The sequence below is a fragment of the Lolium rigidum genome, chromosome 3 (assembly GCF_022539505.1).
Source record: "Lolium rigidum isolate FL_2022 chromosome 3, APGP_CSIRO_Lrig_0.1, whole genome shotgun sequence".
In the NCBI taxonomy this organism is placed as follows: domain Eukaryota; kingdom Viridiplantae; phylum Streptophyta; class Magnoliopsida; order Poales; family Poaceae; genus Lolium; species Lolium rigidum.
Genome location: NC_061510.1, coordinates 400,513,836 through 400,533,303, shown reverse-complemented (window position 1 = coordinate 400,533,303; position 19,468 = coordinate 400,513,836). Strand labels below are relative to the sequence as shown.

At 44.2% G+C, this 19,468-nt stretch overlaps 2 protein-coding genes and 1 long non-coding RNA gene across 6 annotated transcripts; 2 read left to right on the top strand and 1 right to left on the bottom strand.

The window, feature by feature from the left end:
* The first annotated feature begins 7,062 nt into the window (after positions 1–7,062).
* LOC124700926 (BTB/POZ and MATH domain-containing protein 1-like) lies at positions 7,063–8,139 on the top strand. Its single transcript, XM_047232985.1, has one exon. It carries the CDS (start codon positions 7,063–7,065, stop codon positions 8,137–8,139), a length of 1,077 nt encoding a protein of 358 aa, XP_047088941.1.
* A 4,113-nt stretch (positions 8,140–12,252) lies between these two features.
* LOC124700925 lies at positions 12,253–16,824 on the bottom strand. Of its 4 annotated transcripts, XR_007001869.1 has the most exons (8): positions 16,384–16,824; positions 16,230–16,285; positions 15,864–16,127; positions 15,573–15,655; positions 15,423–15,454; positions 13,807–13,892; positions 13,079–13,667; positions 12,253–12,672 (listed from the first exon to the last, which is right to left on the bottom strand). It is a non-coding gene; the product is annotated as an uncharacterized LOC124700925 (long non-coding RNA). The 4 variants fall into 4 exon arrangements; XR_007001868.1 differs by having other exon boundaries at positions 15,423–15,655; XR_007001867.1 differs by having other exon boundaries at positions 15,423–16,127.
* A 1,257-nt stretch (positions 16,825–18,081) lies between these two features.
* Positions 18,082–19,270, top strand: LOC124700924 (BTB/POZ and MATH domain-containing protein 1-like). The gene has a single exon (XM_047232983.1). It carries the CDS (start codon positions 18,082–18,084, stop codon positions 19,153–19,155), a length of 1,074 nt encoding a protein of 357 aa, XP_047088939.1. The 3' UTR covers positions 19,156–19,270.
* Positions 19,271–19,468: the final 198 nt, after the last annotated feature.

Here is a 19,468-nt window from a genome sequence, read left to right as displayed (position 1 = left end):
GATCAACATTCTTACTTATCGAAAATACTACGATACACCCCCTATACTTGTGGGTCATCAGGCCGCGCCGCCTACCCTCCTGGTCACCTCGTGACCCCACTTCGTTGACTCTTCGGTCTTCTGGAAGCTTTGTGGCAAAATAGGACCCTGAGCGTTGATTTCGTCCAATTCCGAGAATATTTCCTTACTAGGATTTCTGAAACCAAAAACAGCAGAAAACAAGCAATCGACACTTCGGCATCTTGTTAATAGGTTAGTTCCAGAAAATGCATAAATATGACATAAAGTGTGCATAAAACATGTAGATATCATCAATAATGTGGCATGGAACATAAGAAATTATCGATACGTCGGAGACGTATTAGGGGGCGTCGTCGTCATCGACGCTGACGACGACGAGTACTACTGGGGGTAGTACTGCCGGCGGCCACCGTGTGCTCGCAAACCCTGTCTAGGGTTTTTTTTTTAGTTTAAAGCCCATATAGGGCTTTCTTTTGTGTAAAAATTGCCCAAAATAGAGCTAAGTTTAACTAACCAGTAGTTTAAATTTATTTTTTGTTGTTTTTATTTTTCATTTTCATTTATGTTTTTTTATTACATATGCGGTGCGACCGCGCGTTGGGCGCACCGTGCGACCCAAACGGACACGCGGACGCGGGCCGCTGTCCGGGTGTCCGCTTGGCCACCCAAACGGCCTAAAACGGATGGCCCAGCGCGTCTGTTTGGGTCAGCCGGTTGGAGATGCCCTCAGGCCTGCCTCCTAGGACATGTACAGCAGCAGTAAAAAAAACAGCCCGCTAGATGGTAGGAGTATTCTTTGTTCGTAAAACCAGCTGGGCAGGTAGCGGTCATCTATGATCTAGGGTCCAACGACCAGGAATAAGCCAAAATGATCAGGATTAGGACTGCAGCGTCACCGATAATAAGCGGCTGGGTTGTACATGCCCTTCCTTATATACATGGTCAAGTTCTCTCTCAGTTGGTAACACCCACTATCTACAATTTTTTTTTGAAGATATCTACAAAAATATTGATTTATTGTGTACAATATTAAGGACACAAAAAATTAAACACAATTCATTTATTCAAGAATAACAAGAACAAAGTGCAATATGCCAGCAATTCTATGTTTTCTGACAAAAGCAAAATACTTCTATTCACTCACTCTTGTCCAACTTAGAGCATCTCCACTGACGCTCCCCAAATAAACGCCTGCAGGGGCGCCGGCAGCCTGCTATGGGGGTCGCCGGCAAGTGCTCCCCAATTTGGGGAGCAGTTGCACACACCAGCAACCCCAAAGAATCTCCCAAAAATAACTTCATCGGCAACCGGCGGCAAAGCATACGAGGCGTCTCCTTTACAAAGGCGCCACCCGTTGAGTCGCTGACATGGATGGCCCGCGGTCGGCGCACCCGTTCGGCGCCCCGCGTGAAGGGGCCAACACGGGATTGTCGGCGGTTTTATTGGGCTCAAAACGGTGTCGACGTTTTATTAAGTGCGCCAGGGTGAGCCAATTTAACAGCTGGCCTACAAATCGCTATCGGGTGCGTTATTGGGCTCCCCGGTGGAGATGCTCCTAGAGAGAGTCAGAGAGGCAAGTCTGACGGATCGGTGATGAAGAATGCATTTGCCGGATGACTCAGCGGCCATCACGTAGCCATCATCAACAATAAACTTCCAAAAGAACGAGTAAATCACCCTCCTGCCAGCTACAAAAGCAACTACTCGAACAAATCTACTCGTACAAAATATGAATTTGAAGAAATTCAAAGGGAGGTGGAGTTCGAAATCGTTAGAAAACGGCCGACCTCCGTGAAGGGAAGACAACTCGCTCCGCACTCGGTAAGTGGAGCGCTGTGGTGCTAGAAAATTCCTGGGAAGTGCATAGGCGGACCTAGCATCCCTCCAGCCCGGGCGGCCGCCCAGGCTTCCGGCCGGCCGACAGGCTTATTTTCGTTCCTATTTTACATGTATTTGATACAAAATTAGCACACTAAGCTTATTTGCCCAGGCTTCAAAAAATTTCTGGGTCCGCTTATGGGGAAGTGGTATCCCTGCTCGCCATGTGTTGCAAGGGGGAGCAAGGTGGGATGAGGGAGGAGAGAGAAGACATGGGCTGGGTTTTGTCAGCCTTTTCTTTTAGTTTTTAGATTCGTTTTATTCAAAATGAAAATTTTGAGAATCGTAAGTTTGTACTTACGATCCGTTTTCACTTTTCAAATCCTCGCGTCAATATCTTTAAAAACTAGATTCAATGTTGATAGGTTTTAAGATACTTTTTCCGTACTTCCAATACTAATATGGTTGTACTTGTGGTGTGTATCTAACTGTACTCGTGCCTCAACTGATAAGTACTTCTGTTTTTAGTGTATTTGGTGCAGTTTTTTCTTTTACTCGTTAACTGTACTTGCTCGTGTACATAAGTGTACCTTTCCTTGCTCGTGTGGGCGAAATGTACATGTATTTTCTCATGTGTATGACTGTACTTCTGTGCATGTAATTGCTCGTGTGCGCAACTGTATTTTTATACATGTATTTGCTCGTGTGCGCTACTATACCTGTATTTGCTCGTGTGCGCGATTGTACTCGCGTGTACGACTGTACTTGTACACGCTCATGTATATACAGTTGTACTTGTACTTGGATATTCATTGAGCTGTACTCACCCGCCCTTCACTGTACTTGTGTTGTATGTGTTGTTGTGTCTATGCATTATACGCAACTGTACTGGATCATTTCACTGAATGTAGTGAGCTAGCTAGTTGTCATCGCTTTGTACTCAGGGCCGATCCATAGATTTTGGAGGCCCTAGGGCGAAACGACACCAAGAACCCCTTTTCATAGTGGATAAGCTTTTCTAGGGTAGGGGGCCATGGCCCCCCACTATGAAAAATTCCTTAAAGATATTCATTTATATTAAATTTATATATCTCACTTAAAGTTTAAGCATGATTAGTTTTCTAGGTCCCTTAACAATCTCACTCAAGCTTCACGACTTGGTTAGACATACAAAAACTAAAAAGAATATTATTTAGCAAGATAAATATTAGGGTAATGCAATAACAAACTAAATAATATTTACATTTGAAAGATTCATGGTTTCAAGAATATTGCTGAAGATCTTTGAAACTATTTATTTCTATTGATCGCACGAACTATATACCATGATTATTATTTCTACCAATAGTTACTTGTGTACATGTGTATTGTTTGCGAGAAATAGAAATAATCAGAGAAAAAATTATGAGGGTTCGTGTTGTTCTGCACATTAGAGAAGGAGTCGGAGTATAGGCACGTTAAGCTACAACTTCAACCTTCTATGTTTTCTACAATTATTCTAAACTCTACTGCCTAAAGAGTATAAATACAAGTATAGTAAGTGTAAAACAAATCTTGAACTAAGATCCTAACTGTTGAGGGTCCGGAGCGAGCACCCCTCTGCTCCGTCCTATGGGCCGGTCCTGCTTGTACTCGATCGATTTACGTGAGCCTTAGGGCATCTCCAACCGGGCGACCAAAACAGATGCGCTGGGCCGTCCGTTTTGGACCGTTTGGGTGGCCGAGCGGACGCGCGGACGGAGCCCTGCGTCCGCGCGTCCGTTTGGGTCGCGCCCTGCGCCCAACGCGGCAGGTTTGGGTCGCGCCCCCCTACAGTACTTTTTCTTGTAAATTCACTATAAAAATACAAAATAAATTGTAGAAAATATATAAAATAGTTCAAATGCTCAAAATTTATTACACATTACATTGTCCACGTAATCAAGGATAAAGTATTATTCAAAAAAAATGAAAAAACGATACAAATGATCTAGGCTTCCGGATTTTTCTTCATCATTGTTGTTTGCAGCATTGTTGCCTACATGCTGCCAGACGCGCTCGATCAAATCTGCCTGCAGCTGGTTGTGTACAGCTAGATCTCGAATTTCATGGTGTGCATGAAGAATTTTCTGGAATGATGCCGGGCCACCTTGAGGAGTAACTAACTCTCCCTGGCCCTCCCAGTCATTATCATAGAGTGAATCATCCCGCTCTACCTCAACAATCATGTTATGCATGATTACACATGCGATCATCACCTCCCATAGAGTTTGCACATCCCAGGCTCTGGCAGGGTGTCTGACGATAGCCCAACGAGCTTGAAGGATGCCAAACGCCCGCTCGACATCTTTCCGGGCTGCCTCCTGCTCTTTGGCAAACCTTGCCTCCCTGCTCCGAGTTGGGTTTTCGGATTGTCTTCACGAGTGTAGCCCAAGGTGGATAGATACCATCAGCAAGGTAGTACCCCTTGGTGTAGTGGTGGCCATTGATCTCAAAATCCACATCGGGGAACCGACCGTACGCTAGCCTATCAAACACCGGAGAGCGCTGCGGCTACATTGATGTCATTGTGTGAGCCAGCCATTCCGAAGAATGAGTGCCAAATCCATGTATCCTGTGAAGCAACAGCTTCAAGAATGACTGTGCACCCCTCAGAATGGCCACTGTATGCCCCCTGCCAACCAAAGGGGAAGTTCTTCCACTCCCAGTGCATGCAGTCTATGCTGCCAAGCATCCAAGGAAACCTCCTGGAAGCGTTGATTGACAACAGACGAGCTGTGTCCTCTGCATTAGGTTGCCGGAGGTACTGTTCTCCGAACACACCGATCACGGCTGCGAGAACACTGTACATCGCTTCCAAGCTGGTAGACTCACTCATGCGCGTGTACTCATCTACGAAATCACCGGCAACGCCATATGCAAGCATCCTAATTGCTGCTTGTGCATTTCACGAGTACGAAGAGAGGCCTACCTTGCCAAATGCATCCACTTTCGCGTGGAAGTAGTCGTCGTAGAGCTTGACGCCATCCATTATCCGGCGGAACAACGGTCTGGATATCCGAAAACGACGGCGAAACAAGGCCGACGTGTACAATGCCTTGGGTTGGAAGTAATCGGTGAAGAGCTGGTCGTGGCCGCGTTCTCTTTTGCGGTCCAAGGCGGCGGCGCGCCCGGCAAGGACCCCGGTGCACGGGGATCTGCGAGACAATGTGATCGTGGATGATCAGCGCAGCATCCGTGAAAAATTCGTCGTCCGAGTCCTCGTCGGACAACGTGTCGATGAAGTTCTTGAAGAAGTAGTCGTCGTCGCTGTCCACCATGATCTACAGATGAAAAGGGACAAATTTTAGTATGACCATTTCATCGAACACCTCGCACGCGGAGGCCATCCAATGCGTCCGTAGGGACCTGCGAGGCCATGGCCGTCTCGGCCGACTTGCGGTCTGCGAACACGGTGCACGAGAGCTCACCTCCGGCGGCAACGGCGCAGCTGCGAACGGCGGGAGGTCTCGCGACGGTGGGAGGACAGCGGCGACGGCGACGGCGTCCTCGGACTCTGCTACGACGCGGCGAAAGCAGCGCGGGGCCGCGACCTATGCCGGTGTCTCGACGACGGTGGCCGGCGTCGACGCCTCTCCCAAATCACCGGTCCTTGGCTGGCGGCGGAGCGGCGGGAGATGTGTGCGAGGGGTTTGTGTTTTGGGAGACAGACAGGCGGGCCAGGGGCGGACAAGGGGAGGACACGAGCGACCAGCATCCGGCGTCCGCGGGCACGCAAACTCGTCCCAGATTCGGGCCGGGTTTGGGTCGTCCCGGACGCCGCGGCCATCCGTTTTAGGGATGGGTCCGCGCGCTGGGCCGCGTTTTTGTCCGGTTGGACCCATCCGGACGCGCGGGCGCGGTTTGGGTCGCCCCGTTGGAGATGCCCTTAGCTGGCTAGCTAGCTTTGGTGGGTCGATCGATTTTGTATGCGTACTCGCGCGGGACGGGGCATCGCGGTGACATGCGTCAGTTCCTCGTCCGTTTCGTGGGACGTGGCCTTTTCTTCGCGACGTCTCCCTTTTATGTAGTGGTACCCGGTGGAGTTCGGCAACCCCTATACACCGACCAGGTCGGCGCGTACCGCGCACCGCACACCCCGCGCGCGGTACGGGCCGGCCCAGTTAGGTGCGGGCTGCCTCCTTTTTCGATTTTTCTTTTCTTTTTTGTTTCTTATTTTTTGTTTCTTTTTTTCTGTTTTCTTTTTTTCTGTTTTCTGTTTTCGTTTTTCTTTTCGTTTTTTCTGTTTCCTTTTTTTACTTTTATTTTTCAGATTCGAAAAACAGATATATTTTTAAAAATTAAATTAAAAAAATGTTCAAACATAAAAAACCGTTCAAAATCTGAAAACCGTTCAAATTTAAAAATCGTTAAACATGAAAATTGTTCAAACATGAAAAATGTTCAAATTAAAAAACCGTTCAAATTTAAAAATTGTTCAAACTTGAAAATTGTTCAAACATGAAAAATGTTCAAATTTAAAAACTGTTCAAATTTAAAAACTGTTCAAACGTGAAAAATGTTCAAATTTTGAAAAATTTAATTTTTTGAAAAATATTCAAAATATAAAATCGTTCAAATTTTAAAACTATTGAATTTAAAAATGTTCATATTTTGAAAAAAATCTTGAAAAATAATTTCATAAAAAATGTTAGATTTTGAAAAAAAAAAAATTAATAACAGAAAAAAAAACAGAAGAATGAGAAGAAGAAAAAAAGAAAAAAAAAACGTACCTGAGCTAATGGGCCGTGGCCCAAACTACCCGACCTGGTCGCTGGGGGTGTGCGGCACCCCGCACGCGCCGACCAGGTCGGTGTATAGCAGTTCCCCTGGAGTTCGGCCAAAATTATGGCCGGTTCGTTTTTCTTCCCCGACACGGGCTTCGGTTGGGCCTCTCGGTACGAGGCAAACATGAAAACACAGGCCTAGCAAGTACCTCCCCAAGACGCTTTTTGAAAGAACTCTCAAAATAGAAAAGGAAAGGAAAGCAGAGACCGATCCCCATCCATCTCCGTCTTCGATATCGCCTTTGTCTCTGGTTCCCATCTGAGGTCTCAAGATTTGAATCTAATCGCCTATATCTTGTTCTCCTTCCAATCTGTTTCCCTGCAAGGATTGAAGTGCTTCTCTTTCACGCCATCAACCAGCCTTCCGCGTTCCTGCGATTCTTCCTCTGCGGCCGGCAATCTTCCTCCTGGTCACCAGATGGAGGCAAGCAAGACGGTCTCTACGTCTACGTCTACGTGCACCCGGGAGGTAGACCAAGTCACACATGTGTTCCATATCTTGGATTACAGCAAGCACAGGGGCATGGGCAACAACCTCAACAGCTACATACGGTCCCAGATATTCGCTGTCGGCGGCCACGACTGGGCCATCCGTTTCTACCCTGATGGGTACCACAAAAGGTACAAAGATTACATCTCAGTTTATCTCGTGCTTTTGTGGCAGAGCAACAATGTCATGGCGTCATGCGACCTGAGGCTGGTCAATCAGATCACCGGATTATCCTCCTCAGTGCATAAAACAGGGCCTAGGATTTTCAGTTCCCATGACTCCACTGCGTTTGCTCCAGATGCTCCTGCTTTCAAAAGGCGAAACGAGATTGAGAACTCCGCATACCTTAGGGATGATCGCCTGACGATCGAGTGCATTGTCACCGTCATCCAAAAGCCACAAGTTACCGAAGCCAGACCATTCCCCAAGATCGACATGCCACCATCCGACATGGTCGAGCAAGTCGGCAGGCTGCTAGATGAGAAGGAGGGGTTTGACGTCAGTTTTAGTGTTGGAGGAGAGACTGTTGAAGCACATCGGTTCGTTCTCGCCATGCGGTCGCCCGTTTTCAAAGCGGAGCTGTATGGGGCAATGAGGGAGATTAGGTCGACGGGGCAGCACATAACCATCGAGGACATGCAGCCTGCCGTTTTCAGGGCCCTGATCCGTTTCATCTACAACGATTCTTTGCCTCCCAATGACCTCGGTACTGAGATGATCCGGCTTCTACTAGTGGCTGCCGATAGATACGCCATGGAGAGGCTCAAGATGGTCTGCCAAAGCATCCTCTGCGAGGATCTGAACACGGACACCGTGGCAACCACGCTGGCTTTAGCTGACCAACATAGCTGCGGCAAGCTTAAGGACGCCTGCTTTGAATTTATCGAGATATCCGACGCGATGGATGCCGTGGTGGCAACCCAAGGCTTCCAAGATCTCATGGTGACTTGCCCATCGCTGGTAGTGGAGGCATTGGAGAAGCGAAGAAAGTTCCGTAAAGCATGAGCGGTAGACTTGCTTCATTATATGAGCTGCTTGCCAGTATTTTGCTAGTTTTCTTGTACCAGCTTGTCGCAGGGATGATCACCTCAATGCTAGTATAAGTATAATTGTATAACCTAGGAGTAGTTAGGTTAATTCTCAAGTCGTATGAATGGCGTCAAAAATTGCCAAAGTCAACCCGTTCGGTTCAGTCTTGAAATTTTGATTTATCAGATTGTTGAGTTTGTCTGCGGCGCTTCCGTTTTTTTTTCGAAATGGGGGAAATATTGCCCCAGCTTCTGCATCCAAAGGATGCACACGGCTTTTTTATTAGATTATTCGCAACACCTTACAAGAGCAATACAAAAGATCAAACTCGAAGCCACCTCGCTAAACCTACAAAGGGATGAAGGGGGTGACAATTCACCAACTCAAATCAACCAGAAATCAAATGCCTTCCCAAGCCGTCCAATAGCAGATGAGAAGCACATTCAGTCAAGCAGACTCCCAGCATACGCCAACGCCTACGCCATAGAAGTTGCTACCGCCATCTTCCTCGACTCCATCTTCAAGAGAGATCATCGCATTGACCATGCCAGGCCTGCCATCGATGCCGCCACGGCGCCAGACGACTCCACCATCCTGCGCGAGTCCATCACACTGCATCCGTCCCGAGACACCACTGCACCATGCCGCGGCGACTCGACGACGCCGACACAGCGAAAGCACACCGCTCCACCTCAGCACCACCGCCATCCGTTGTCTGCTCCAAAAACGATGCCCCCAACAGGGAGAACGGCGTTGCACGCCGCCATCGTCCGATCCGTTGTCTGCAGCGCTTCCGTGCAACTGCATAGCACATTTCGAAAGTTTAAAACTATTGAAAAGTTACAGATATATTTAGAATCTGCAAATTATGCAGAGTACGTCTATATGTAAATCTACACAGAAAAGACAGGTCGATTTGTGCATCCATAAAAGCGAAAAACAAAACAAAAAATAGCAATTCAACTTCTGACCCGCGCATGTTGTCTTTTATGTAGACCGTAGCTGAATATATATATATTTTTTCTAATAAACTTAACCGTGCATATTGAATAAATTCATAATTTTGGATGTAAGACATATTGTTTTTGCCTTCTTTTAATTACGGGCTCCTCTTTGTCTTTGGGTTATTAGCAAATACAACTAGTTACAAGACAGTAATGTATAGTTGTCAGCACGAGACAATGATGTTCTGCGGTAAGACCCAGAACCATCAACGACATCATTCCCCTAGACGTCGCAAAAAATAGGAAGCCTTTAATTATAATCAATACAATGATGTATTTACAAAAATGAATAGTACATTGAAAATTTGCAATGACACGGAGCCAAGTATCTGACTGAGGCGGCTTTGCCCGTTAGGTTTACTGGGGAGGTGCCCCCCTTGGTTTTCTCTCCGGAGGGGACAACACAACTGACCCTCAAAGCTTGAAGGTTTCTGACACTTTGTTTGGTGGCAATGGTGTGCTGCTTGGCCTGAATTCATCTACCTTGCTAGTTGAGTTCTTGATTAGTTTTAGTGCACTGCATAGAATACGTTGCTCGATGCACCGATTCTTGTGCACATTGAAAAGGACTCCACTTGTGTCGGGAGTAGTAGACATTTGGATAAGAAGAATAAATATTACAACATCCCTACAGGTAAGCGCAATGAATATATGTTGGCAGAGTCTTTCGGAGAGTTTCCATAGAACATAATAACCTAAAAAAAAGGCACCAACAAAGATGTGCAAGAGAAGACAGTTTCCATAGAAAATTATCTACAGATGTGCAAGAAAACTATCACACCAAAATCAATACATGCAATTCGCGAGTTGGTAGAAATATATATTCAGTGACGGTCTCCATAAGGTTGGGCACGAGTACTCACCTTGTTGTGATTGGCTTGGCAAGGTATGAGGTGTTTAAAATGGTCTTGTGCCTAGGGACTCTTGTATCCGCGCGTGTGTGTGATTTTTGCTATTATTTAACCACCGTGACTCTTATGATATTTGGTATAAATTCCCTTATTAACTAGACCAACTCTTTCTCTTCTTAATGCAATGCGGGAGCGTCCCGCCCTCTCACGAGGTTCTAAAAAAACACATGAGATGTTTCCAACAATTACAAAATTAAGTGCAAAAGAAGGAAAAAAACTATCAAATCATGGAGGTTTTCAAACTCTTTCTAGTTTAATCACATAATCTTGCGCTTTTTCTAAGGCTGCCATAACAACACGGCATAGATATTAAATCACGTGCCTATAAATATCAATGAGGGTTCTCCCGTATTTTTTTTTTAGAGCTTCAATACCAAGGGTACGCGTGTAACGATCCATTAGAATAAGCAACCAACATCTGCAAGAATACCACCACCGGTATTCTAGAAAAGTTGAACCGAACATCTGGTCAACGTTGTTGGGGAACCAAGATTGTGAATCACCATTATGGAGAATATAGTAGCCTCCAAGCCCAAGACCGATATTACAAGGACATACCTCCACGCCACAACCATAAGAAACCATCCAAAATCGATCCGACATGCCAAAATCTAAAAGAGCGTACCTAGAGAAATTTGATCTTCCAATACCACTATTGACGTTGGTCGTCGATTGAAAGAGTCGAAGAACCCTTAGTGAAGAAGTCGCCTTCTCCATCGAGAAAACTGCCTTAAAAAGACGACCACCAAACCTAAAACTAATCTTCCAGAAAAAGATATTGAAAAACTCGACCTACACATCAGGTTCATTGTCTATTTTTGCAGCAGCAAGGCCGAGGGAAGAGTGAACCGATAGTTGCGGGCTTGCGGTGGCTGGGATTTCAAAGAGGAGGCGACGGTTGTTCTAAACCTTACATCTACGCTATGTTTGTCGTTTTTCACTCTAGAAACATAGTAACTCAAATTGGACCGTGTCTTCAAAATCTTATCTTTTTTTGCAAAAATTGATGGATCTATTAATATTCATCAACAACTATACAATAAAGCTCTAAAAGTAATAAAATTAAATTACAATTTAATCATTGGACCAACTTGCGACGACTACATACAATAACGCGAGCCGAAGACGTGCCACCGCCTTTGCCCCTCCATCATCGGAGCTGGGCAAATATTGTCGTAGTAGAGCTTGTTGTAGTAGATAGACGGGAAGTCATCGTGCTAAGGCCCCAAAGGACCAACACACTAGGGCAACAACCATTGCCAATGAAGACAACCATAGATTGGAAGAGACTTACCGAAAAACACCCCAACAAACACGAAAATCAACATAATTGCAGGAGATCCGTTGGACACACGAGTCCACACACCCTCCACCGCCGCTAGAGGCACTACCGGAGCGAGGATATAGCGGGAGGACTTATTATGACTTCAGGATGTAGCTGTCGCTTCACCAACCGGAAGAAGACACTGGAGAACAACTTAAACAAGGAATGGGGACCCTCCCGCCAATGAGGGGCCTTGGTCCGTCACATCTCCAAGGTCCCAAGATCACCGAAGACGAAGCGAACCGTGTTTTATCTTTTGCAAGCTACTATTACCCTTCGTTCTAAAATAAATGTGACTACTTTGTCTAAATGAAGCTAGCTTTTTAGGGGAAGGTACACCTAGCTAGATGAGCAATGTATCTTTACTTGTGGCTATGGAAAAAATGAGACCAATTAGGACTAGTCCAAAAATTCGTTTCCAACAATTAGATTTAAAATCATGTTGTTGGGTGAGCCCTTGAGGTCAACCTATTGTAATTAGCGATCTAATAACGAAACACGCTATGCGTTGGTTTATTTGTTGATGATTTTGATCTCAATTGATATTTTAAGACCGTAGGTCCCTTCCCGGGGTAGGCTCATCGTCAAAATTATTGAGCGACCAGCTTCATTTTTTTCCTATTGAAAATGCGCTTCGGTCAGTTTTTGGAGGTTACTCTGAGTACCAAGCAGACCAAAACCCAGGCCCATGAACTCTAGGGCCCTTGCGCCTTCTTCCTCCCCAAAAGGTGAAAAAATAGGGACTGACTATACAGCAGCTAGCTGTTTTTCAATTCGTAAACAGGCACTTTTTTTGGACCAATCAAATGAAGGCAGTTGTCTTCTGAACACAACAACGAACAACATTCGGTTTAATGAAAAATGTGTCTGTTTCATTAACATAAACAGACAGATTTTGATTTACATGAGTTTTTGAGTCCGATGCCAGCAAAACAGCCCACGAAAAATGCAACCAGCTTAATGTTACAAACCTATAGACCAAACAGAAAACTAACGTTACATGAAAGCTCAGCGCGTGCATGACCCTACAAGGCCCAAAACAGCTCTCCAGCCTTCTTGAGCAAGCAAACACCTCACGTGCTCCAACCACTCCTCCAGCCATTCGCTGCTCCTCTCAGGATCCAGATCGACAGGATCCTACCCCAAAACAATGGACGGAAGAGAAGAACAACCACCGTACACGAAGAAAGGAAAGGAATTTCTGCAAGAAACCCTACTTCCACTTGGAGATGCTATACACCCTAAGGTATGGTCCCGATCTTCTTAACAACTGAAACACAAAAGTTTCCCTGTCATCAGTTTTATCATTTGATGTCTGTAGTTGCATACCCGGATTTGAAAACCGACACTAATTACGATGCACTCTTATTCAAGTTTTACTTCCCCTGTTACACAAAAACACTTAAATTACTTCTGGAACCAACTGAAAAGTGAATCTACAAGTGCTTTTGATAACATCCAGGTACGAAAATGTTGCATGATCATGTAAGACTAATCAACCAAAACTCTCTTTAAAAAGTAATAGTGCACTAAGCCACTAAGTTGGCTTTTTCTTCTATTGCATTAGGAACAACTTTTCAAATCTACAAACATAGGAACAGAGATAGTGCAACATCACATAAACGTAAACGAGAGACATCATTAAAGAGGTAGAAGTACAATCGGATAGAATGTACCTTGACGAGGAGTGCATTGGCTGCTGAAAAGCAACTGATAGAAAAACCAGCCGCCGAAGATGAGCAACTAGGTCAGTATGTCAGATTGGATCTCGACATCTAGGAATACAGGGGTGAAAAAGAATACATAGTTAGTGATTTAGTTAATGAAATACTATTAAACCCACAATCAAAAGACATTAGGTTGGCATACGGAGATGAGTGTCAGAACAGAGACAATGCGACATAACATAGACGTAAAATGAGAGAGCATAATCAGGTGGAAGTAGCATCGGATGGGAATGTGCCTGGACTAAAGCTGGCCAAAGATGAGCAACTAGGTTAGTAGGTCGGATTGGATCTCGACATCTAGGAATACATATGTGAAAAAAAAAATACATAGTAAGTGATTGAGATAATGAAATACTACAAAAGGCAGGATCAAAAAGACATTGCGTAGGCCAAAATGAATAGCTAAACAAATGAGCAATGTATAATGACATAGAGAGATCTACCTAGACGATATTCGCAGCTACTTAGCTACTGATGTTGGCACCTGATCCATGCCGGATGGGATATGGGTAGCTACATCCTTAGGTCCAAAGTTGATCTGTGTTGAGAAAAACATGGGTTAAAAGGAATTGTTGGCACCTGATTCATGCCGGATGGAGATGAGTTCCTACAACCTTAGGTCCGACTGAATCTGGTAAGTGAGGAAGAAACTGGGGTTAAGAAGAAAATGTTCGCACCTGATTCATGCACGGACGGAGATGAGCTGCTACAACCTTACACACAAGCGAGCGAGTGATCAAGCATCCAGACGAGCATCTGAACTCTGAAATCAAAAAATGAAGCATTTAATAAAAAGAAGGAACGAATGAAACGTGGATGACATAGAGAAAGATAACAAAAGAACTAATGGCATGCATAAATTGAGAAATGAATAGCTGAAAGTTTGAAATAAAGACTGAATCGCTGAAGTAATGAAGATCTAAATATGAGTGAGAACAAAATATGAGTGAGAAACTAAATCAATCAAGGGAATAATACAATGAAAATCTGAGAAATTAAAAGCTGAAAGTTTCAAGTAGTTTTACACTGTATTGCAGACCATTTTGCTGAAACTCTCAAATAAGTTTCTATTAGTTTTGCACTATAAGAACTGAAACAATGAAGTAGCGAAGATCTAAAATGAGTGTGAGTAACTGAAGCAATCAAGATAATGGTACACTGAAAAGCTGAAACAATAAAAGACTGAGAATGCTAAGTCAAAGTATGAACAATGAAACTGAGAAGACTTAGAAAGAATGAAGAACAAGAATGAGAATGTAGACTGAAATAATGAATATGAACAAGAGTGAGATGACTAAAACTGAATAACAGCAATCTGGGTAGAAATAATGAAGAACAAATAGATAACTGAAGAATGAAACACTAAAGAACAATGAGATTTGTGAGTTCTTCATTCGCAGGCTTCCAAGGACAGAAAGAGTGAAAAAACTTAAGAACGTGACTTAAAAAATTAATACTGAAGAAAGAAGGACTGACACCTGAGGGAATGAAAAAAAAGAAATGAAAGAAAGAAACTGACGAAGAGCATCTGAACTCTGAAATTTAAGAAACAATTAGGGGTGCAAGACTAAATGAAATAGAAACTGAAACATGAAAGAGTGAAGGATCTGAGAATGATGGAAGAGACATACAATGGGCTGCTACAAAATGAATGAAGAAAAATGACAAATGAAAACTAAGAATAATGAGTCACTAAATAAATGAAAACTAGAAATGAATAATTAATATACATAGAACTAGTTTATATCTTCATGACTTGACTAAAAAAGTGATGAACTGAACACTGAAGAATGAGAAGCCGAAAATGAGGGACAATGCAAAATTAAAATATATAATAGGGAATGAAAAATGAGAGACTGAGACAATTCATGGACTACCGCTGCTCTAACTGAGGGTCTCACAAACTAAATGAATTATAATCTGAAAAAATGAAGACTGAAGTACAAACCAAAAAGTGGCTGAACTACTAATTGAAAATGAAAGATAGATGATGGGGAAAATGAATGAATGAAATGCTAAAACAATGAAATATAGATGGAATAAGAATTACTTTTATCATTGCACCTAATTCATGATATATATTGTTTTCTTGCAGGGGATAAATGGTGGAAATACAATTGCACAAATGAATGACGACTTATTATTAAAGGTACTATTTAAATGATACAGATAGCGTATTCAGAAAATACATGCTGTATAAAGCCTTTTTTCTTCTAGTATTTACTTTCAGAACAATACTTTTATGCGCTAAACAGAATTATCAAAATAAAAATTGCAGCACACATTTTCATACATGGCGTTGCTAAGGGGCGACCTGGATATACGCTGCAAATCAGAAATTGCAAATATCAGGTAAGTAGAACTAAGCTCTCAAAAATAATGAACAAATCTACATTTAATTTTGCATATACAAAAATAGAAGATGTAAAATAACAAAATATACTCTAGGGAGATGTCCGGAGTTTATCGTCATCAGCCAACGATGACAATACATGGGTTCCAGCTACTGAAAGAATCCAAAATGAACTACAAGCAAGCAACAAAGCAGGAAGATTCATGTTGAGGCTCAAAAACATCAATATATATCTCATGTAAGCTATTTCATTAACACAATTAAAGATACTAATCATATTCATAATGCATATGACTACGACATGCTCACATTACAAACTTATTCAGGGAACTTAGTTAATGGATGATGAAGGACCATCTGCAACGACGAACATATACTCACTTGGAAGAAGGCATATTTGAGATGCAGGAAGAAGATGAAGAAGATGAAGAAGCTGATGATAATCCATGGGGCTCAACTATGTTTGATGACATGCATCTGGATGAGGTAAGACAAAAATAAGGCAAACAATGTCTGTGGCAAATAAATATAGTACACAAACAGATAAGTAATCAATAAAAATGAAATTAGTCACTTGAGAGGTTACCCTGTTAGGTTGCTGAAGAAGATGAAGAACATAACCATGATTTTGACCATTCTTGGAACCTGAATAAAAGGAATGCAGACATTGGTCAACATGATGATCCAAAAAAAAGATAAATCTGAATCGCGTGATGAAAATCAAGAAAAGGAGGAGAAGAACATAACTGAAGAAGGCGTGGAGAAATTTTTAGATAATGATGCACAAGGTACTGAACAAGATGCTACAAATGGTACTGCACAAGATGAGTCAGCAGTAAGTTCTGATATTATGCCTGAGATAGGAATCCAATTTAAATTAAGGGAGGATGCACAACAATACCTCAACATGTAATCTTCTGCTGCTGGATTTTCCATTGTTGTTGTTTCTGTCTACCAGACAAGTAGCAAGAAAAGGAATAACAAGATCATAAGAGCAACAATAAAGTGCAGTAGGCATGGACACAACACATAAACAGAAAATGAACATGTTGTAGCGCAGAGTCAAACAACCGAACATCATACGGATTCCTCATAAGAAAACAAAGAAATATGACTCAGTCTTAAACTAAATTCACAACCCAACATCATATAGCCAAATGCATGGGCATCTACAAAAGAAATCAAATACTACAATTTATATAGCTATTCTCTCTGCATTTAGAACATATAAAACATTGTATAGCATTTACATATGTATAATCCTCGCAAAAATAACCCCAGAACGCCCAAAAATTATCTGGAGCGACTCTCAGCACAGATGAACACATTTAGGTCAAACTAACAAATCAACAATATCCCAAACGCCCTAGATCATCTGCAAGGAGCTCCAACCCAGATGAACAGATTCAGACCAAACACTACCTAAAACGTCCAATAAATCAAGCACTACACCAGGCATAAGCAGAGGTACTACACATGCGAAGCAAGCATCAACAGCAGCTGATGCGCCTCCAAAACCAACTCACAGCTGATGCGCCTCCAAAACCAACTCACAGCTGATGCGGCTCCAGAAAAAAGAGAAGGTCAAATCTCTACAGTAGTATCTGAGCAGTCCAATCTCAAGCAATCCAAAACGAATAACGCTGCAGAGAAACACAAAAGGCAACAGCCTAACACACACGTCCTCGCATCATTCTCTTGCCTACCTGGTTTCCCTCCTCCGCGTTCCCTCATCCTGGTGACCGCGGAGCAGTCACGGACGACAGAGGCGTGCTAGGATCCGTCCACCCCCAATTAGAGAACACAAATCCAGAGGACATGGGAACAAGCAATTACCCATCACGACGGCGGGAACCAGGCCTTCTGCGCTCGCGAATCGGCGACCTCTTCCCCGGTGGACGGAGAAGAACACGAGGAACACCTCTCCCCATCGCACCTACCACCGGCTGCAGCGTAGCAGCACTCCCCGCTCCGGTGCGAACCGATGCAGGCCGAGCAGGATGCGCCGCCGCTACAGCCGCCGACTCCTCCAACACCGGTCGAGCTAGTTGCGGCTTCGCCGAATCCTTCTCCGCCATGACTCCGCCTCCCCGCAGGACTAAGAGAAAGAAGCGATGGGACAGAAGAGGTGGGACATGACAAAAAAGAGGGGGCGTCTCCGACAGAATAAATGAAGGGAAATGAAATTTCAAAATTCACGCTGAAAAGGGAAAGTCGGGAGACTCAACGGGGCACACAGTAGAAGCTAGATAGAGATGCACCAAGATTGGTGAAGACATCGGACGGCCAAAAAAGTAGCTGTTTCCTAATTGTAAAACAGCTAGCTGTTTAATAGGAAAAGTGAAAAAATATCCACTCAAAAGAAAGGTAAAAAAAAAAAAAAGCAGAGGCAGCTCCGTTCCGGCTTCGACGACGCCGCCGCCGCCGCCACCGCCACACAATCTGAGGTCTGACGGTTCGATCAACTCCGCCCTCTCTTTCCTCCGGCGCTGGGGATTGATGCGCTTTTCTTTCACACCATCAGATTAGGACGCGGCGCGCCGTTGTCGTCGCAGCGAATCTTTCTCCTCCGGCCGTCAATCTTCCTCCTGGTCACCAGATGGAGGCATCTAATACGGTGTCTACGTGCACCCCGGAGGTGGCCCAAGGCACACATGTGTTCGATATCTTGGGCTATAGCAAGCATAGGGGCATGGGCAACGACGCCATGAGCTACATACGTTCCGGGATCTTCACTGTCGGCGGCCACGACTGGGCCATCCGCTTTTACCCTGATGGCCACAGCGAAGCATGCCAAGATTACATCTCAGTTTATCTCCAGCTTTTGAGCAAGAACACTGAAGTCCGGGCGTCCTGCGACCTGAGGCTGATGGACCAGTACACCGGCTTGTCGTCTTCAGTGCATAAAACAGGGCCTAGAATATTCAGTTTTGGGGCTATTAGTGGATTTGCTCCACAGACTGGTAAGTTCAAAAGGCGAAGTGAGATTGAGGAATCTGCATACCTTAGGGATGATCGCCTCACAATCAAATGCATTATCACTGTTGTCAAAAAGCCACACGTAACTGAAGCCAGATTGTTCCCAAAAATCGACATGCCACCATCCGACATGGCTGAGGACGTCGGCAGGCTGCTGGAAGAAAAGGGTGGGTTTGACGTCAGTTTCAATGTTGAAGGAGAGACTTTCGGGGCGCATCGGTTCGTTCTCGCCATGCGGTCACCTGTTTTCAAAGCGGAGCTCTACGGGCTGATGAGGGAGGCGAGCAAGGGGCATCACATAACCATCGAGGACATGCAGCCTGCTGTTTTCAGGGCACTGCTCCATTTCATCTATACCGATTCTCTGCCTCGCAAGCACCTTGAGGGAGATGACAACACTGAAATGATCCGTCTTCTACTAGTGGCTGCTGACAGATATGCCATGGAGAGGCTCAAGCTGGTTTGCCAAAGCATCCTCTGCGAGCATCTGAAGGTGGACAATGTGGCAACCACACTGGCTTTAGCTGACCAACATAGCTGTGACAAGCTTAAAGATGCCTGCCTTGAATTTATTGAGATATCGGATGCAATGGATGCTGTGGTGGCAACCCAAGGCTTCAAGGATCTGATGGTGACTTGCCCATCCCTCGTAGTGGACGCGTTGGAGAAGAGAAGAAAGTTCCGTAAAGCATGAGCTGCTGCATTGGTAAATCCGCTAAATGATGTGAATTGTGTGCCACTATTTGCTCAATATCCCATACCAACTCCTCGTAGGGGCGATCAGCTCAATGGCAGATGAATTTGAGAGTGACTAGGTTAGTTCTCAAGTGATGCGAATGGCGTGAAATTTACTCTGAGGTCAACCCGTCCAAAACCCAGCTTGCAAAATGCAAATGTTTGGTTCAGTATTGAATTTTGTATCCACCAGGTTGTTGATTTTGTCGCAACTAACAAAACTTTTTTTTTTGTTGTGTGCACACTCTGTTGAGCATCAGATACCCAGATGG